This window comes from Oncorhynchus mykiss, chromosome 22, assembly GCF_057628025.1.
Source record: "Oncorhynchus mykiss isolate SJ-2025 chromosome 22, ASM5762802v1, whole genome shotgun sequence".
Classification (NCBI taxonomy): Eukaryota; Metazoa; Chordata; class Actinopteri; order Salmoniformes; family Salmonidae; genus Oncorhynchus; species Oncorhynchus mykiss.
In genome coordinates this window covers 19025360-19047281 of record NC_143043.1, presented here as the reverse complement: position 1 = coordinate 19047281, position 21922 = coordinate 19025360, and the positions used below count along the sequence as shown (strand labels likewise).

Here is a 21922-nt window from a genome sequence, read left to right as displayed (position 1 = left end):
TGGGTGATCTGACTAAGCAAATGGAAGGAGATAACAGTCTGCACTGCCAACAAACAGCTTCAAGGCCCAAGACCAAGTCCTTCCAAATGGAACCCTATCCTCTATATAGTGCACTACTTTTGACCAGAATAGGGTGCCATTTGGGACATAAGCCATGAGAATAATGCACTGGTTAGAGAGCAGAGCAGAGATGAGATTTCCATTGGTACCTGGTGGAGTGGAGCAGAGAGTGGAGGAGGAGGAGGAGGAGGAGGGGGTGCTGTGGTAGGCCAAGGTCCCAGAGCTGGTCACTATGGCTGGGGTGGGCAGGCCACTGGCTGCCTTGATGACCTGGAGGTTGAGAGGGGAGCAGCTGGCTGAGAGGCCGGAGGAGGTGTTGTTGAGTAGAGAAGAGGAGCCTTTGGTGAGCTTCAGAGAGTTCCTCTCTGCCTCCGGGTCTGTGGTGGTCTCGTTGAGGTCCTTCACGTTGTCCTCAGAGCCATCCGAGTCGCTCTCCACATTACTCTCAGACTCTGCAGGGGACACCAGTGGGAGTGGAGGACTTGATAAGTCATATCTTAATTAACATTAATATCGCACCAAACCACACATAGGCAGCATCCCAAATGGCATCCTATTCCTTTTGCTGTACTGCACTATGTAGGGAATAGGGTGCCATTTGTGACAAGCCATAGACTGAAAACAACAGGCTGGTTAAAGGAAACTCTTCAGGGTATCTACTGAATCTGTATCTGACGAGGTGATGAAGCATTTAAAGTAACACCAGAATTAAGTGCTGTTCCCCCATTGCGTTACATTTGATTTATTTGATTTTATTAGGATCTCTTTTAGTCCCCATTTGGACTAATCTTCCAAGAGTCCTTAACATTAAAATACAATTTATAATACAAACACACTTTCACATATAACACAATATTACAAACATACATAATACACTAGCATAACGTATACATTAACGTGTTCAACTGACTAACCTGATAGGCTGTCGTCGGAATCCTCCTCATCGTCGTCATCATCTTCATCGTCCTCTAAGGAGTCTTCCGAGTCCTTGCTGTCAGGGATGTCCGACTCTGTGGCCCGGAACAGCTCCACCAGGGACTGCACCAGGTGGGTCTGGTGATCCTTACCCTTGTGGAAAGCCTTGTGCTGGGCCTTGCTCTTCCCAGCCCTGTGGGCCAGGCCTACGGAACTGTGCTCCTTGGTCCCAGTGCTCAGGTTGACAGGCATGGAGAAGGACGGGCTGGTGGCAGCCAGGAGAGACTTGTTGTTGGTGCTCCTGCTCTGACTGATACTGCGAGGCTTGGTGATGAGGGCTAGGGGGGCATCCTGCACCGTGCTATGGATCACCCCATTGGGGTGGGGGCCCAGGAAGGAGGTGGCCAGGAACAGGTTGGAGTTGTTGGTATGAGGAGAAGGGAGCGTGTGACTGCTCAGGGTCTCTGGAGACAGTTTGGGCGGTGGAAGTGACGAGGATGATGAGGCAGCCATTTTCTTTTTCTTCGGGCTCTTGAACAGATCCTGATGGGTCAGTGGAAGAGGGAAGGCCTGTTTGAAGTGCTCCTGGGAGAGGAATGGTTAAAGGAGAGTAGGGGAGAGAGTAATTATACGAGCCGTCGGTCATTTCCATTAATGCAGATTGTGAATGAAGGTGGTAGTAATAAGGAATGCACTTGTATTATTGCTCAGTGAGAATGACAATGAGGAAGAGGGTCTCCCCACATTAAGTATATTAAAAACAAGTCTGTGTCGAGAAAGGTATACAATGAACACAAAGCTGTTCGGCACAATCCTTGCTAATTTATTCTGTTCAGTTTTCCGGACTTAGCTTGTCAAATTCCTTTCTTTGAGATACCTCTAAACTCTGGCTGTACTAAAATCCCGTTGCAAAGGTTTTGTTATAGATTGACATGCTATCACCACTGTTCAGATTAACAATAATAATTGAATCCTTTGAAAAAGGAAAAAATTTCCATTTTGATAACTGGATAGCAACGGGCTTCCTAAAGCATTACGGAGTTAATTGCGTGTCAGCTTTAGTGAAGTATTTCCAATAAAGCTAACTGCATTGTCACTTTCAGTCGTGTACAGGGCGAGCCGACATGAAGCACAATCAAACCGCTGATAACAGTGCTTAGACGTTTCATTTCCTGTGGAGAGGAACCCAGCTGACCTTTTCAAATCTGCACGTCAGAAACAATGATAGTCAAAAAGAAAAAAGGGAGCTATTAAATATCCATATCCGAAATTCTAAGGCGTGTTTGGCAACAAAAAAACATGTCATCAGCATTACTTTGGGGAAAGACTTCAATCGAATAGTCTGCTTTTAATGAGTGGAAAACAGACCACAAAACCATGAAAAGGCAAATAATTTGCATACAGCAGTACACTAGACTCACCTGTTTCAATTTAAAGTTGTTGATGTGTAACAAGGTTTCATCCAAGAAGGTTCTGCCGCCCGCCTTCATACTGTCAGACAGGGTGGGGAGTTTGGGGGAGGCCGTTCGAGATTTGGGTTTGTGCGAGGGCGAGAGGGTGGGTGGTTTTGGGGACGAAGACCGAGAGGGAGGCTTGGATGAGGTGGACAGAGACAAGGGTTTAGGTGAGGAACTGAGGGGCTTGGGTGAGGAGCAGAGGGAGAGGGGCTTGGGTGAGGAGCAGAGGGAGAGGGGCTTGGGAGAGGAAGAGACTGCGTTTGGTTTGGGTGAGGAAGAAAGGGGGTATGATTTAGGTGAGGAGGAAAGGGAGTATGATTTAGGTGAGGAGGAAAGGGAGAAGGGTCTGGCGGGTTGAGGAGAGGATGAGGCCTCCCTGCGTGGTTGTGTGACCAGAGCCAAAGGCTTAATACTGGCCCGCCCTGTGGCCTGGATCACACTGGTGTGTTGCTTCAGTTCTTCCTCCCTGGTCCTGGAGCTCTGGAAGACTAGGGCCATGGACTGGGGCAGTGCTGGGGGCTGTGGTGAGGGATGGAGCGGGTAGTGGAGGGAATGGAGAAAGGCCTCGTCTGGATGTTTCTGAAGCAGAGCAGTCCGGCTGTCCCGAGCCTCCTCGCCTTCAGCGGCGCGGGGTTTCTTCTTCTTGCTGTCGGCAGGGCTCTGTGTCAGGCCCTGAGAGAGAGAAGAGGGGGAGGAGGACAGTGTCACGTCAGCTCTGACTCACCCAGCCAACAATGGCAGCCCTGATGGGCAGCAAGGTCGGACACCCAGCACGCCACCCACTAGCAGAGCTGCCTTTGACATTTAACTGAGATTCACATTCATAGAGAGGATCACGGTGTGCTTAGAACAAAGAGGAAAGTGTAACAATTTCAAAAGACAAACCACACAGACATGACATGTTAATAAAACTTCTTAAGGCTAGGGGGCAGTATTCAGAAGTTTGGATGACTGAGGTGACTCAGGCCCAGAAGCTAGTATTGGATAGAAAACACTAAAGTTTCTAAAACTGTTAAAATAATGTCTGCGAGTATAACAGAACTGATTTGGCAGACAAAACCCAGAGGACAATCCATCCAGGATTTTTTTTCTTTTTTGGGTCATTGGATTTTCCAATACTTTTCTATGGGGAAGCCAAATTATTAGGACCCAGATTGCAGTTCATATGGCTTCCACTAGATGTCAACAGTCTTTAGAAATCATTATTATTATTTTTTTTTTTAAATGAAGAAGTAGTCATTCTTTCTAAGTGTCACTCAGGTGGACTCTAGTCTTTTGGTGCGCGTGAATGAGAGCGGGCTCCTCGTTTTTCTCTGGTATTGGAAACAGTTTATTCCGTCTTAAATTGTATCGATTATTTACATTTTAGGGTACCTGAGGTTGGATTAGAAACATTGTTTGAAATGTTTGGACCAAGTTTACAGGTAACTTATTAGATCCTTTGTAGGCATGTTGGGCGAGTTGGAACCGGTGAGTTTCTGAATCAAACGCACCAAATAAACTGACATTTTTGGGATATAAAGAAGGACTTTATCGAACAAAACGACCATTCATTGTGTAACAGACCTTTGGGATTGCAAAAAGATGAAGATCTTCAAAGGTAAGCGATTTATTTTATCGCTATTTCTGACTTTCGTGATGCATCTGTTTGGTTGGAAAATGTTTTTCATGCTTTTGTATGCGGGGCGCTGTCCTCAGATAATCGCATGGTATGCTTTCGCCGTAAAGCCTTTTTGAAATCTGACAAAGCGGCTGGATTAACAAAATGGTAATCTTTAAGCCGATGTATAATAACACTTGTATTTTTTATGAATGTTTATTATGACTATTTTTGTATTTTGAATTTGGCGCTCTGCAATTTCACAGGATGTTGTCGAGGAGGGTCGGTAGAGGAACGCCTGCGCCAGAAAGGTTAAAATAGTGTATGCATGAGTCCACCTACTTGGCTACTAAGTTCTAACAAGCCAACACGGACAGTTCGACCGTACAAGTGCCTTAAGTCCCAAAGTTAACGTGACAATGAAACGCACCTTAATCTTCCTCTTTACGCTCTCCTTCGCCGAGTTAGAATCGTCGCTGTCGTTGCTCTGATCGTCGTCATCGTCATCTAGGTCATCTGACTCACTGCTGTTCAAGCCTTCGCTGGAGATATCAGAGGAGGACCCTGATTCGCTGTCACTGTTGCTGGACGCCTCCAACAGTTTCTTGCCGAGTTTCTTTAAAAAACGGGGAACAGTGACGGATTCATTTCAGTCAAGGTCGCATAATACCATAGCAAACATCTCAGATGTCTCAACCCAAACCAGCTGAGGGGAGTCCAACTCAGTTCAGCCATAAACCCACTGTAGTGAATTCACCCTTGTGGGATTACTAACGTTGCCAGATGTGTTCACCACAAACTAGTCCCTTTTTTGGACTCGTTTTACCTGAAGTAAGCCCTAATAATTATTAGTTGCCAGATATGTGTTTGGTGTTCACTACTAACTTTCTCTTTCGTTTTCTCCTTCACTTGGTCCATGTCCTGGTGGCTCATGCGGATCTTGCCACTGCCGTTGTTGGTGCCTTTCAGTTTCTCAGTGTTCCCCTGTGTTGAGAACGAAGTGGCGGTGGTGGAGATTCCCCCAGACACAGTGGAGACACTGTTGCCATTCACTGCGCCATTCACTCCTATGGGCAGGACAAGAACACACTGTTAGACAACTATGCATTACGAACAACCATTTTAGTAGTGAGTATTGGAGAGGACAAGAGTTCTGGAAAATGATGAGTTATCAGAAATTGCCAAAGCACTTACGAATAGGAAAAATCTCATTATATTAGTGAGAGGATCCCCCGGTTAACATATTCAGTGTTGAGACACCCGGCACCTGCTTACAAACTGAATTATGGATGAACATGTCTTCCTATTGCCTCCAAGGTCAATTAAACATATTTGATATTGTACCTGTGCCCATAAGGACATCATTCTCTTTTATGGGGAAAAGTTCCTTGCTTCATTAAATTGCTTGCAGAGTAGGGAAAACATATGGCAGTGCGTGTGTGTGGCAGGAGTGTGTGTGTGTGTGTGTGCATCCGTCTTTCTGTCCGTCTACCTTTGGCAGTGGCTCGTCCGTTCTTGCTGGGGGTGCGGGCCTGGAAGGGGCTGGGGTCGTGGCTCTGCTGGAGTTGGGGTAGGAACATGGGAGGGAGCCCCAGGAGATGGGGGAAGAAGGCTGCAGCTCCACGCCCCTGAGCCTCAGCTGCCCTCCACCATTCTTGGATGTAGAGGGAGAGGGGAGAGAATCCATGCGAGACTGATTTCACAGTTATTACAGTTGTTTAATCCATCTCTGTGATGACACACTGTTTCAGACAGTCAGCGTTTTTGCTGTTCCAACCTTTCTGGTTTCTCTTTGAACAGAGATCTCAGCAGATGACCAGTGCTTTCCACTGACTGATTTCATCCCCTTTTACTGTAAACATGTTAAGAATTTCTAAATTAAAGACAGACTATATGAGCTCATCCCAGAGGATGGCTCCACATTTGCGCTCCAAACATGCTGGATATTTCACAGCTGCAAAAACACAGCCTTGCAGAAACGCTTTCCCGTTAAAATGGCTAAAAGCAATTCAAAATGGAGCCATTCATGCTTTATGAAGTTGAAAACTACACACTCCTGATTCATTTGTGATTCTAGTACAACAAAATGTAATGTTTTTTTGTTAAGAACATTACAATGTTTAAAAGTATAGTTACATATTCACATTCTCCATACACTGTCTACAGTTCCTGAAGGCTAACCAAAACTATTTTCCTCAGAATGACAGCAAAAGAAAAATAATGTAATGCCACAAAACATCACTTCAAAAGTGTGATAGTGTCCAATCTTTTTTTCTCTGAGGTCAAGGTGGTCCTGTGAACCTTCCCAATCTATAAACGTCACAGTCTGAATGCTGCCTATTGAACTGATGGACGATACCATAAAGGTGATGCATGCTAGCTGGGCTCTCTGTGGGAGTTGGCTGAGGCTAACCACACATTCTGTGAGCTCCCCGAAGGCAGAATGAACTGATCAAATTACTGTTTGTGTCCCAAATGGGACCCTATTCCCTATGTAGTGCACCATTTTTGACGAATGGGCCCTGGTCAAAAGCAGTGCACTATATAAGGAATAGGTTGCCATTTGGGATTCACTGTGTGTATTACTGATGCATTTACAGCTCGTAAAATCCCTAACTAAACCACTGATTACTAGATTTAAAAACTTAGGATAGTGTATCCACTTTCTAAAGAATGCAATTCAATGCTACCCTACCTGGAAAGACTCTCATACCTGGAAATGGTCCTAGCTGGGAGTGAGCAGCCAAGGCAGCAGACATCCCCAAGGACCCCAGGCCTCCAAACTCTGAGTGCCCCGAGCTGGTAGTGTACAGACCAAACGCTGGGTGGTTGAAGATGGGAAAGGCACTTGAGACCGTAGACATGTTGAAATGATGATCGCCCGCCACCCGAAACAAGTCTCCTAGACGAGAAGTAGGAAGACGACAAATTGAAGTGTGTGTGTACGATTTAAATCAAATATACATAAGCCATGTAGGTGAAACACCACAGCAAAATAAATGTATCCGTATGAAGTCTCCTTAAGGATCGGTTGCAACATCCTCTGGTTGAAAGAGAGAGTGTTTTATGTGTTATCAATACAGACGCTGGTTAGTGTGTGTAAAGGAGAAAGACTCCCACGGATTCTGCTTGATCTGTTCAAACAAGCTTTAGTAAATATGAGACATGGTTGTAAGAGGCTGTTGGGATTCTATTCAGAGTGAGATCGTCATGCATGTTTAAAGTGCCTGGGGCTATTGCTCGGTTTGAATATGACTATCGCAATAAATAAAAAAAATTGCATCATGAACATTTTGCAGAATCTTGTCAAAATAAAAGTAAAACTGCATATAGTTTTGGTGGGCGAGAAAAACGACAAAGTAGGCCTATTTGCAAGGATGTTAATTTCATGTATTTTTAAATTGCCGCAGGACATTTGGTCAGCCGATAATGCAACATTTCCTCCTCCATGCACCTGACAGATCACTCCTGCTTCTCCACTACTCTCTGAAGGCTGACAAAATAGAGATGTCAGAGATTTTGTGCTTAGAGTGCATCAGTGTGAATGGGTCATTCTGGAACAGAGTGCTTCTTTCTGATCACTTCTTCCCAGGACTCCCGGGAAAACCGTGGCAATTGTTACTGAGCGGACTATTCTAGCAACAACAAAAAAACGAAAATGAAATGACTTTAATATTCACACAGTCTATGTCCGTGTTGGCGAGACGAGCTACTTTGTCCTCTCTCAGTCAGATAGAGAGCACCGAAGTAGCATATTTCATGGAAACTCAATTAGCGCCACAGCCATGCAAAGAAGCCTGTGCCTGCTGTTCGAACAGGCAGTACCATGTGCCAGGTGATGGGCATGAATCAAAAACATGACTGAACACATTTCCACATTACTAAATCCCTCAAAGAAAAAAGAAAAAAACTTGACCATTTATTTTAATAATACAAAATCGAAATATGATTAGCCCGTTTATTTTCACTAGGTATAATGACATGTGGGTGAAGACTAAACAAAAAAAGCTCAACTCTTTATATACACAGATTACTGGTTATAGTTGGCCGAAATTGCATGGCTGCTTTGCAATAGTTGGCCAAAATTGACCTAACATATCTCCAAAAAATATAACGTGGGGGTCTTGTAATGCTCCATTACTGATCCCTCTTCCCACTTTATGCATTCTACATTGAAGCATTTATGGTCTCCCACTGGGTTTGTGACTGGTCTATAAACCCATCTTCCAAGCAGTTCGCTTACAATTTACAGCATGTGATTTCAGATTTCCCATTTAATTTTTTATTTATTAAAATAAAATATTCACACACACAACCATACAAATGAAAGTGCCTAATACAGATAATGGTAACTATAAATTGAGAATTATCATCTCCACATTAGCTGCAGGTTATTCCTGTCACTTTATTTCCCTAACATTTTAGTATTAAGATAGTAACTGATGTAGGCCTAAATTATGTGGAGATATGTTTAGTTAGGCATACACACAAGTGTGCCATGAAAATGCTAAACATTAAAGTGAGTTCAGTTACTTGCCTGTCAATTCAAATCAACCAACATATACTTTTTGATTGCATCTGTGACCTTACAAGAACTGTACCGATTAATTCCCTTATCATCATCCATTTCACTGCCAGATAAACCTTGAGTTCAGATTTTCAATCAAGCCCGTCAGTGGAACATCGTATGAGCTTAAAGACACATTTTCCAATCCATTATCGATTCAAAGCACTATGAAATGAAACACCCGTTTCCCCATTTCAACCTAAACAGGTTAGTAATCTCCGAAGCCGATTGAGAATTTGTAGCTAAAAATTGCATCGCAACAATCTGAAAAGTACTACGTGAGATAACTGTAATTGAATGAATGAATACTATAAAGTATAGCATGCAAGTGTAATTCAATCACTTAGAAAGTGTGACCAACACAGGATACGTAATATATTTTCTTTGCTTTCCAAAGTGTCTGTGTGTGTGTGTGTGTGTGTGTGTGTGTGTGTGTGTGTGTGTGTGTGTGTGTGTGTGTGTGTGTGTGTGGGGGGGGGGGGGGGGGGGGGGGGGAATCTCTCAAAATAACTCAATCGCTTTATTCTCAGAACCGCAACGTGACTTCAGTGGTGCCACTGTGCTTTCCACATTTAATTCCAGCTTTACGTCCAAAATAGCTTATTTGGAGGAATCTCTAATGGCTTTTTCATTGTAACAGCATGAGAGAAACACATTTTTGGCAATTCTTCTCATGAAAGAGAGAAAAAAAAAAAAATCACAGTTTGAGAAATGTACATTTCATTTTCTGGTCAGGGTAATCTGACTGTTTATGCATCACCGTTGCTCACCGCATAATGGCTTTGACCACAATTAGTATTCAGAGAAAACATATTAAAGGCAGTGGCAGCAGCACTCTCTGGGGTGACTGACAGACCCGTCAAATCACGACTGAACTGGAGATTGTAAAGAGCAACATTCTTAAACAGAGAGGGTTTTTAATTGTCGGCATTCATTAATTCAACATGTTTTTTTTTATTTCTAGCCAAACAGTCAGGAAATAAATAGTGAGAGACTGGCTAGAAGACGATGCTTTTCTTAATGATCCCTCATAATTAACACTCGGGAATGCTCTTTCCTTGTTTCATTTGCAGTGGGAAAATAATCAAATATAACCAGCATCAAGAATATTTGTATTGTGTTTATTTTTGCAACCAATGTGTTTGCATGTGACGTGATTCATCTGTGCATCAGTGTGTGTGTCTGCGACAGAAAGAGTCTGTACGTACCACAGGTGGTGAGAGGGGAGCCCAAGGTGGCAGGGCTGGGGGTGAGACTGCACTTGGGGGAGGGCGTCTTGGCCGAAACAGGGGCAGGGGAGTAGACGGCGGAGGAGACAGTGGAGGAGGTGATGAGCAGGGAGGACGGGGCTGACGATGGGGAGGCCAGCCGCTCTCCAGACTCCATATCTGTCAAACACAATCCAATCAACACACTTACAAAAGCCAAGGGAAGAAAAGAGTAGAGGGGGGGGGGCTATAAACAGGCACTCCCACCACACTGAAACTCCTTCCCTCACAACATGTGAATTACCCCCTGAACAATATCTCTGCTTAGCAAAGGCCACTGGCAAGAGAATATCCTAAATTAACCCACTGAGGCAGCAATGGAAAATATGGAGAAGTATTTTATCACATATTACAGACACACACCACGTGTACGCACGCAGGAGAGAGGGAGAGGGAGCGAGAGAGGGAGAGGGAGCGAGAGAGGGAGAGGGAGCGAGAGAGGGAGCGAGAGAGACAGAGAGAGAGGACCCTCTGGGGTTTACAGGAGTATTCACAGCTCATTTATACGAGACGTAAAAACTGGTGCTACTCAAAGAGTTGATTGTTAACTCGAATGTTAAACCTTTAACATGGGCAGTTTTCACAGGAATCGTTGAAGTCATTCACAGCTCATGATGCAGCAGACTTTCCTCTAAGGTCTACAGTGAAAACACTGGTGGCTCCATCCCAATTCTTCTCCTACAGTTACATTTGCAGAGAGCTATCATGAAGGCTTCTCTAACAATCCCCATGTTGACACAGACCTCAGTAGCGCTGCCCAGCATCCAAATGAAGACGTAGACAGGCCGATTCTTTAGAAGTAGTCTTTCCTGATTTCATCACCACCCTACATATCCCAGCTTGTAGAGTATTTATGCCACCGAAGAAAAATCACCCTTTTAACACACGCTTCCAGATTGTTCTTTACAGTCTTAGCTTCTTTGTTATTGTATCATTACACATAAACAATTTTCTATATCTCCCCCGGTGACTGTCCTCTGCAGTGGAGGCAGCTAGGCCTGCTGGTGATTACATCTGGGAGACAAAGCTATCCGCTGAATATCAAGTAACGTCCCTCATCGCCTCCACCGCGCCGACAACACTGATGAGACGACACAAATGACATGAAAGCTACAGCCATTGCGCCACTGGGAAAACCACACTGCAGTGTGTGTTCGTGTGTGTCCATATTCTAAATCAAAAGCCTTAAATCATAAAGAAACAATCTCGCATACCTATTCTTTAAGATATGCAGTTTAGGAATAAAAAGTACTGAAGACTGACCAAAACAACAAATGCATTTTAATATAAAACGGGGCAGAAGGTAGGCTAAATGATCAAATTAAATATTTAATGCTCTGAATGAGAAAATACTAGATTGGATTTAAATAGAAGTATGACTTACACATTTAACACACACACACACACACACACACACACACACTTAATCTTTCATAAATGTCTGCCCACTTCTCCATTATATTGTGAAACGTTGCAGAAATGATTTCCTCTTGGGCAATATTCATTTGTGCTGCACAAGACAACGGACGTGTGTCTCAGGGGCTTCACTCTGTCAACAGAAAAACAGTCTCCAGAAATAATCACAGAGACAGGTGTTTCCTTAAAACAATCCCGCAAACCTCATTACTTACTAAACATAACATTTGAGGGAATTGAAAACAAAATATGAGAAACAGCCTAACGCACGACGGCATTTTCTGCGTTTAAGAGGCCAATCTTTCCTTAAATGATATTAGAATGGGATTAGCGGTAGAATTAGCTTGATTTTATTAGGTGATTAACGTGCGTGTCACAGGGCTGCTGGTATTGCGGCTGCTATGGAACCACCTCCACGTGAGCAGCTACATTCATTTGACTTGGGAGTGTGTATGTGAAACCCATCTTGAGCCCCTGACAGCATGCGACAAATGGCAGTACACACGACACACAGATTCCTAACAGCAGGCTGCAGATCCCATAGAAGTAGCCATCTATGCTAATGTGAGGAGATGATTTCCAGGATAAATGTCTCTGTCTGAAACAAAAGACACGTTTTGCAGAAATCACCCCTCGCACAATGCAGCTGCCTGACTGGGGTGCCTGCCATGCCGCCAATAAAAAGTAATGCCCCTTCCGTCAGACAAATTGATGTGCTTGTAAAACAGTCCCTTTGTTTTTCTTTAGGAAAACAAAAGTGCATATCCTGCACACCTCCAAATGCCACTGATCACTGAAATGACATGACATCAGTAGGTAGGCCTGGTGTTTACAGTGGGAAATGACATGACATCAGTAGGTAGGCCTGGTGTTTACAGTGGGAAATGACATGACATCATTAGGTAGGCCTGGTGTTTACAGTGGGAAATGACATGACATCATTAGGTAGGCCTGGTGTTTACAGTGGGAAATGCCATCAGATCAGTAGGCCTGATGTTTACAGTGGGAAATGCCATCAGATCAGTAGGCCTGGTGTTTACAGTGGGAAATTACATCAGATCAGTAGGCCTGATGTTTACAGTGGGAAATGCCATCAGATCAGTAGGCCTGGTGTTTACAGTGGGAAATGACATCAGATCAGTAGGCCTGATGTTTACAGTGGGAAATGCCATCAGATCAGTAGGCCTGGTGTTTACAGTGGGAAATGACATGACATCATTAGGCCTGGTGTTTACAGTGGGAAATGCCATGACATCATTAGGCCTGGTGTTTAGTGGAAAATGCCATGTCTATGCTCCCTGTGACCGTGGGTACGTGTAGGTTGTCTTCCTTTCCTCCCAGTGTAGCCAGATTGGTCGGTGTGTCAGTGCGTTGTCCGTTTTACTATCCTCCACCCCAGTGTAACAGATGGCCGATGCCAACAGTGATAAACCCGCTAGAGTCATCAGCATGGATCAGCAGTATTCAGACTGCCGACGGATCGAGCGACAGACAACGTCTTCTCCGGCTAATGGAAGGTGCGGGGATGCTAAAGATCGCGAGGCGGAGAGAGGAAGCGTAGAATACAGAATGCCCTGACCCCATTCAAAGTCAGCTAGACAGCTGCAGCATGCTACCTCACTACACTACTAGCCTCTCACTGACTGCTCTCATCATGAACTCGGATTACGGCTCAAGTGGCACCCTATTCCCTATGCAGTGAACTACTTTTGACCAGGGCCCTGGTCAAGAGTGGTGCACTATATAGAGAATAGGGTGCCATTTTGGACAAACGCCGTCTGTTTGCTGTATGCCTGTTCCACTCTAATTACAGCCCTGCTGTCTGTCTCACACACACACACACACAAATAAGTGAAATAAACCATATGTAATGGAGAAATAGGCTTAACACGCCTGTCCATTAATATGGCAAATGATAACCGTGGTCGGTGGATACATCGCATTAATTCTCTTTGACCCTAATGGTGTGATGATTAGCTGCAGCCGCAGATATTGTTTTGTGCGACTCCTGAAGCGTGAGCAGTGTTGGTTGCCAGGTGACACAGGCAGCTTCTTTTTACCTACACAAATCACCAGTGTCCACCGTGCCCGCTAAAAACAATTAAGGAGGTTTTTGCTACGCTGGACAAATAGCCGGGCCACTCGGGTTTAGCCAGTGTGATTTGCGGCACAGAGGGATGGAAGGGGATGTAAACAGGCAGAAGAGGATGAACCAACCTGCTCAGCGGGCTACCGTGACAGAGAAAATAAAATAAGAAATTGGACAAACACTTTCACCACCCACCTCACTCCCAATCCCCTCTGAGTTCACCCAGCGGAAATCGAGGGCCCAAGCGAAGTGCATTATTTCTGCCAGTTTTTTGTTGCATGTCTGCCTGCCCGTGAGGAGAGGTGCTCCCCGTGGGGGCTGGTTAATACAGAGGAAGAGGGTCGAAAATGGAAAGTGTCTGAGGTCAGCGTGGCTGGTAACATCCACAGATATGCTGAAAATACCAGGAAAGCTCCCCAGAGCATCAAACAGCATGGCAGAGAGACAGACAGACCTCAATTCTGCCTGCATGTCTGTGGCTGTCTGCTGCTGTCCTTTTGGCACCGACGCCCACTGCCTACCTGGACAGTGATGAAGTGCTCTGTTAGCCTCGGCCCCGGTCCTCTAATGGGGGGGAACTTTCGATTGGGACACATCTGACGGAGTGCGTTGGAGCGAGAGGCACGATGCGCTATGATGAAAGGAATGAGACGACTTTAAAAAGAGCACCTCTCTCTCTCTCTCTCGCCTCCCCCCAAACTCTGATAACCAACACATCCAATCATTATCAAAAACGGGCCTCTTCATATTTTGGTGAGGTGATAGGCTGACGGAGCTGCCGTGAGAGGATGTAACCGGGGAAAGTGTAAAGAAAAAAACCAAACACACGGCATGTTGCACTGGGAACGTTCCAAAGCTTCAGCACAGGGCAGTCTGGTTTAACCATTCATCTCAGGCAGTGTGCTTGTAGTGGGAACCTTGTTTACACCACAATGCTGCGAGACAAAGAAAACCCATGCAGTCCTTTGGGTTTTGGTCCAAGATGCAGGCTATGCTGTTCGTAATGACAGGGATGTAGCATTACACTTGGTACTATTTATAAGAAAATAAGTCCAAAATGTTATCATCCAATTTATGAAGGCGTAAGCCAAAACAGTAAGCTCGTTTATAGAGGACATAGACAAACCAGTTATGTTGTTGTTTTTACTATTGAATGTCAAGCCCTGCATTACTCCGAAGGGAAAGGAAGTACAACAAGTTAATTGAGTTCTGGGTGGCAGATGGCAGTGTAGTGTTCGTTCAAATGGACAGTGTCCTTCAGCCTTTTCAGACCACTTTGGCTTTGTAACCGGGGGTGTCTCACCTGCTGCCCTGATCCAACGAAACACCTCGTCCAGTACAACAACCTCTGTCGTCTGTCTGTCCGTCTGCCACAGCCAGGCTACATGACGTTTAGTCCTTTACAGCCCAAACTGTAATCACATTTTTTGACCTAGTATGCAAGGGCACACGTATCATTCCACTCCACACGGCAGATCCAGCTGTGTTCATAACGCTGGGATAATAATCCATTTGTGTTCATAAGAATGACCCACAAAAGGCAGGGTGTTCGGTCATCATCATTCCTCCGGGTGCTTACATATTTTAGGAGAAGAGTCATTCTGTACGCATCGACTGCCGGAAAACACATATCGAACGCCACCGTGAACAAATGATGAAGGGGTGGTTTGGGAGGCAAATGAACTCTGATAAATGATGTGGAAGTTTAGTGTGACAACTGTTGAAAGGAAACACATTTGTCCATGGTCGGCGGCGTTAGCGAGCTAGCGGGGTTCCGAGTGCAGTGGAGCTAGCGGAGGCAGATCCATTTGGAGTGGTCATGGGGCACAACGTACAGCACGCAGGGGTCCACAAACAGGAATCCCACGTGTTCCATGCAGACTGACATCCATCACGAAACACATTCCTGGGCCTGCTGTCTTTTCTGGCCCGTCACCACCAAGCCATCAAATATGGATCCCTGGTCCTGCACATTTTAAATTAGACACCGACAGAGGAGGGAGAAAGGAAGGAGAAAGGCAGGCGTTCATCAGTTGATCTGCTGTTGCTAGCCATTGAGGCAGGTTGACACCAGACTAAGTAGGCCAGTAGGCTAAGTCTCAGGTTGGTGCCTACAAACTAGAGGTCGACCGATTAATCGAAATGGCCGATTAATTGGACACCGATTTTGCCATTTTTTTTATACCTTTATTTAACTAGGCAAGTCAGTTAAGAACACATTCTTATTTACAATGAAGACCTAGGAACGGTGGGTTAACTGCCTTGTTCAGGGGCAGAACGACAGATGTTTACCTTGTCAGCTCAGGGATTCAATCTTGCAACCTTAAGGTTAACTAGTCCAACGCTCTAACCACCTGCCTCACGTGGAACCCGCCTGTTACGCGAATGCAGTAAGAAGCCATGGTAAATTGCTAGCTAGCATTAAACTTAATCAATCATAATGACTAGTTATAACTACACATGGTTGATGATATTACTAGTTTATCTAGCGTGTCCTGCGTTGCATATAATCGATGCAGTGCACATTCGCGAAAAAGGACTGTCGGTTGCTCCAATGTGTACCTAACCATAAACACCAATGCCTTTCTTAAAATCAATACACAGAAGTATATATTTTTAAACCTGCATATTTAGCTAAAAGAAATCCAGGTTAGCAGGCAATATTAACCAGGTGAAATTGTGTCACTTCTCTTGCGTTCATTGCACGCAGAGTCAGGGTATATGCAACAGTTTGGGCCGCCTGGCTCATTGCAAACTAATTTGCCAGAATTTTACGTAATTATGACATAACATTGAAGGTTGTGCAATGTAACAGGAATATTTAGACTTATGGATGCCACCCGTTAGATAAAATACCGAACGGTTCCGTATTTCACTGAAAGAATAAACGTTTTGTTTTCGAGATGATAGTTTCCGGATTCGACCATATTAATGACCTAAGGCTCGCATTTCTGTGTGTTGTTATGTTATAATTAAGTCTATGATTTGATAGACTGCTCTGACTGAGCGATGATAGGCACCAGCAGGCTCATAAGCATTCATTCAAACAGCACTTTCGTGCGTTTTCCCAGCAGCTCTGCTGTTTATGACTTCAAGCCTATCAACTCCCGAGATTAGGCTGGTGTAACGATGTGATGTGAATTGGCTAGCTAGTTAGCGGGGTGCGCGCTAATAGCGTTTCAAACATCACTCGCTCTGAGACTTGGAGTAGTTGTTCCCCTTGCTCTGCATGGGTAACGGTGCTTCGAGGGTGGCTGTTGTCGTTGTGTTCCTGGTTCGAGCCCAGGTAGGAGCGAGGAGAGGTACGGAGGCTACACTGTTACACTGGCAATACTAAAGTGCCTATAAGAACATCAACATCATATATATATAGTCAATATATGAAATACAAATGGTATAGAGAGAAATAGTCCTATAATTCCTATAATAACTACTACCTAAAACTTCTTACCTGGGAATATTGAAGACTCATTTCTTACGTGGCACATATTTCTTACTTGGCACATATTGCACTTTTACTGTCTTCTCCAACACTTTGTTTTTGCATTATTTAAACCAAATTGAACATGTTTCATTATTTACTTGAGGCTAAATTGATTTTATTGATGTATTATATTAAGTTAAAATAAGTGTTCCTTCAGTATTGTTGTAATTGTCATTATTACAACAAACAAAAAAAATAATCTGCCGATTAATCGGTAGCGGCTTTTTTTGTCCTCCAATAATAGGTATCGGCGTTGAAAAATCATAAATTGGTCGACCTCTACTACAAAACACACTTACGAAGGGGCCCCATTTGAAGAGCACTAATATGCACCAGTGCTAGAGTCAAACAAGACCATACTATTCCCAATAGTTTTGGAAGCATTTCTTTCAAAACGTTGAATTCTGTGATGAAAAATGATATGTGCATTTCAAAGAATTTTGACAATTGCACTAGTGCTTCTTTAGGGTTTCAATAGAATAACATGAAAGTGAATTTGGGCAGTGTAAAAGGCCCTTAGTTGACTAAAATGTTGTTAATCTTCAAATGTGTATAGAATACATGTTAATGTGTTTGATAAGATTAAAGATTCTTTGAGGGGACCACATTTACATTTTTGTGGACCCCACATGGGTCCCGGACCCCAAGTTTGGGAACCACTGTACTACTGACCTCTCGCCTTGCTTGCTTAAATGTTTTATTGAAAAAAAACTATGCAAGTCAGTTAAGAACAAATTCTTATTTACAATGACGGACTACCCGGGGAACAGTGGGTTAACTACCTTGTTAAGGGGCAGAACGACATTTTTACCTTGTCAGCTCGGGGATCCGATCTAGCAACCTTTCGGTTACTGGCCCAACGCTCTAACCACTAGGCTACCTGCCATTCCTAAATGCTTCCTTTCTCTCTGTGTATCACCTTTGCTTCGTTTACTGCAGCCTGACTCACCACTGTCTGTCTCACTATTATCTGTAAAGAAAAGGTATTTTGTTAAGTATAGTATCTCATCTTTTGATTTTAGCTAGCTTAATTTCAGTCAACTGCTCCTGCTGAGGTCAGGCTCCGTTCAATGTTAGCTTCTAACTTTATCCTTCTAGCCAGTGCCCTTGAGCTACCGTGCTAGCTAGACATCAGACTGAAAAATCAGCGACTATTTACTAGGTTGTACACTCATTCTCCGAGAAGCAGGTGGGGTTTTGTTTGGGGAATGTCTGTTGACACGGCAGGAGTTGAGGGATTTAAAACAAAATCCTACTGTTAGCGGCATCTTTCTGCCACTTGCCACTGTAGGTCTGGGCTAAGGTAGTTTGTTTCACCTCTCAACCTATGTCGTGGGCGGAGTTTCCCATTGGACAGAGTAGTGAATGAATGTGCTGCTAACAAGGCAAATCCTGGGGAGCAAACGAACATAACGAGTATACATGAATCATTCATGATTCCACTCGTTCAGAGTAAACGCTATTTCAAATACAATTTTAAAAAAGGTGTGTATACCGCGTTTATCCTCCACTACATCCCTGGTTGGGTCTGTGAAAAGCAAAACCCAGTCATAAACATTAACATCAGCATTTTAATCAAATGTGACGTTTGGCGGTGACTAATCAGACAGTTCTGTACCTGCCTGGCAGAGTGACAGTGCGGGTGAAATGAGCAGGCTCGCCTGGCAACCAGAGCATCAAACGTGAGGAAATAAAACACTGTAGTCTGCCTGGAAGTTAATTCGGAAGACCAATAAATTGTTCTAAGATTTTTCATATTAACATAACTATTTGATAATTTTCTGTTCTCCTCTCATTTTAATGTACTTTTCAAGTACCAACTAGTGAAAAAAAATGTCTGATTTTAAAAGGTATTCCAGTACTTGAACTTCAGAGTGCCGAAATCAAGTACTTTAAGCACTTTGTGCGGACCCTGGAATATAGGCTACCTTCCTTTCCATGGTACCTTCCAAGTGATTCCTCCCACATTACAACTGCTTTCATGTGACTTCTTAAAATGTATGTAGTGGCAGGTAGCCTAGCGGTTAAGAGCGTTGAGCCAGTAACCGAAAGATCCGAAAGGTTGCTGGGACAACTAGGTGAACAAAATCTGCCGATGTGCCCTTGAGCAAGGCCCTTAAACCGGATTGCTCCAGTAAGTCACTCTGGAAAAATGACTAAAATGTAACTATATTTAGAGAGGCCCATTACAACAGAAGCTGTTCATGGGGATGGTGCACATCCCAAATGCAGGGAGGAGAGAGCATGATGGCAACTGGCAAGCCAATGCTTGTTAGAGATAGTCACATTGTTATTACTGTACATTACATCAATTCCCCATCTCTTCTTTACTCCTAAACCATTTGCTCAACTGTTCCTCTCCCCAGGCTAAATCACAATGATTATCTGTTGCTGATAAGGGAGAAATTAGAAAATAAGAGTCTAAATGAGGGCCATGGTGCAACAGTGTTAATGTTCAAGTTCTGTTTAATCAAAAGTAGGAAATGGTACAATGGTGCCGATACACCCTGTGAAGCGATGAGCCTGACATTGTAGATTGAAGTACAGAATGTGTTTAAGATACAAGAAGTGTATTTAGCCAACTAGGCCTATAAACTATATAATCTAAACGGATTTCTTTCAATCTACATAGTATTCATAGTCACAGAGAAAGAGATGGAGAGAGAGAAAGAGAAGGCAATAAAACCACAGGGAGGGAGGGAGAGAGAGCGAGAGCGCAAGAGAGAGCGAGCACGAGAGAGCAAGAGAGAGCAAGAGAGAGAGAACGCGAGAGAGCAAGAGAGAGCGCGCAAGAGAGAGAGCGCGAGAGAGCGCGAGAGAGCAAGAGAGAGAGCAAGAGAGAGAGCGCGAGAGAGCGCGAGAGAGCACGAGAGAGCACGAGAGAGCACGAGAGAGAGCGCGAGAGAGCACGAGAGAGAGCGCGAGAGAGAGAGCAAGAGAGAGAGCGCGAGAGAGCACGAGAGAGAGCGCGAGAGAGAGAGCAAGAGAGAGCAAGAGAGAGAGCGAGAGAGAGCAAGAGAGAGAGCGAGAGAGAGAGCGAGAGAGAAGGCAAAGGGAAGAAAAATTACAGGAGGAGAGAAAGACCTTCATCAGTGGTCTCTGATTGGAGCCTTTTCCGGTCATGATGTGCATAATGCAGATGACACGCATGTGAGGCAAGACAAAAAGCAAATGGCTACTGCTTTCAGCCTGGAAAAATGAGGGCCTCTAAAAGCAACAGCCTAATGCGCCATTGTCACCCAAGATGCGGCTCCACCTTTACAGAGCTTGAGGAAAATGCTTTACAAATTAAACTACACAGAGGCCTCACATTTTGTTACATAAACACACTGGTAAACACATTTCCTGTGCTGCATTACATCAAAATGTTAAGTGACCTATATTAGGCCTATTGATAGGCTACTCAAAACTGTGCAGCTCTCCCAACTGCAATTTCATTGAGCAAAAAAACAGTTTTTTCTTAGCGAAAAAAAATATTGTAGTGTGGACTATGACGTTTGACTTGTCTATTAGATTTTTCAAAACCAAAAATGTGTTACAACCACCAAAGTATTGGCATTCAAGTCGTAACAATGGTGGAAAAAACTACTGGCAAAAAAAATATATATTTATATATACTTTCCTTTACTAAAATAATATTTCCCGGCTCCAACCAAGTGTTTGAGTCAGGGATAAAAATGAAGTGCGTCTCAGGAAAACATAATTTGCATACAGCTTTAACGTGCGACTTCAATTATCCACACAAAGCAAAAAGGTGTTAACGCATTTGGACCACGACTCCTATTCAGAAATACATTCAGCGTCTAAAAACCCTCCGTGTAATATTATGGGGGAGGAGAGTGTATATTTTAACAGGAGAGAAGAGGCTTGAATATAAATAGAACGCAATCACATTACAGGGGAGGAGACAGAGATACAAATTAAACATGAGACTAGGCTGCTGGTGCAAAGGTTATCCTTCCTTCTACACCGCTGAATAAAACACGTCAGACCCAAGGGCATTTTCCCTCTGCTAATTCTACTGTAATACAGGAACGACATCTTCACTGGCAATATCCCATTAGGTAGAACAACGGTTTAATACATTAAAGGCAAGTTAGAAAATTCCTTTCTTTTGAACGTAAATCGATATGAGTAATTCCACGTTATTTGTAATCAAGTGGTTTCCAGATTAGGCCCTAGTTCTGCCAGTGGGCTAGGCAGTAGTTTTGGCAATGGTGTAGCTCCTTAGGTTGTGAGGTCACATCTGACACATTGCTACTTTCACAAGCTAACAATAGCCTACAACTGCCAGAAACAAAATGGGAGACAAAGTCCAAGGATACCGCCAGGCTTTTGGGAAACACAGCGCAATGTCACTGACCTTCAGGCTCAGGTACGACCAAATAAAACATCTCGTAGCTATTTACAGTTGAAGATGGAAGTTTACATTCCCTTAGGTTGGAGTCATTAAAACTCATTGTTAACAAACTATAGTTTTGGCAAGTCGATTAAGACATCTACTTTGTACATGACACAAGTAATTTTTCCAACAATTGTTTACAGACAAATTATTTCACTTAATCACAATTCCAGTGGGGCAGACGTTTACATACACTAAGTTGACTGTGCCTTTAAACAGCTTGGAAAATTCCAGAAAATGATATGAAGCTTCTGATAGGCTAATTGACATCCTTTGAGTCAATTGGAGGTGTACCTGTGGATGTATTTCAAGGCCTACATTCAAACTCAGTGCCTCTTTGCTTGACATCATGGGAAAATCAAAAGAAAATCAGCCAAGAATTGCAGACCTTGACAAGTCTGGTTCATCCAGGAGGAGAAGCGTTCTGTCTCCTAGAGATGAACGTACTTGTGCGAAAAGTGCAAATCAATCCCAGAACAACAGAAAACGACCTTGTGAAGATGGAGGAAATAGGTACAAAAGTATCTATATCCACAGTAAAACGAGTCCTATATCGACATAACCTGTAAGGCTGCTCAGCAAGGAAGAAGCCACTGCTCCAAAACTGCAATAAAAAAGCCAGACTACGGTTTGCAACTGCACATGGGGACAAAGAGCGTACTTT

The 21922-nt window shown here is 43.9% G+C and overlaps 1 protein-coding gene across 36 annotated transcripts in view; it reads right to left on the bottom strand.

The window, feature by feature from the left end:
* LOC110501507 (bromodomain adjacent to zinc finger domain protein 2B) overlaps positions 1-21922 on the bottom strand; it is an 88994-nt gene that overhangs the window by 24791 nt on the left and 42281 nt on the right. For 27 of the 36 annotated variants that reach the window (XM_021579126.3, XM_021579139.3, XM_021579137.3 and 24 more), the window contains exons 3-10: positions 9808-9987; positions 6728-6934; positions 5525-5686; positions 4918-5099; positions 4463-4648; positions 2397-3104; positions 975-1560; positions 210-512 (exon numbers count right to left, since the gene is read on the bottom strand). In XM_021579126.3, the coding sequence (XP_021434801.3) occupies positions 210-512; positions 975-1560; positions 2397-3104; positions 4463-4648; positions 4918-5099; positions 5525-5686; positions 6728-6934; positions 9808-9985 (2512 nt within the window). In that variant the 5' untranslated portion in view covers positions 9986-9987. The remainder of the gene's footprint in view (positions 1-209; positions 513-974; positions 1561-2396; positions 3105-4462; positions 4649-4917; positions 5100-5524; positions 5687-6727; positions 6935-9807; positions 9988-21922) is intronic. The other 9 variants (XM_021579130.3, XM_090215662.1, XM_090215638.1 and 6 more) reach the window with 1 other exon arrangement.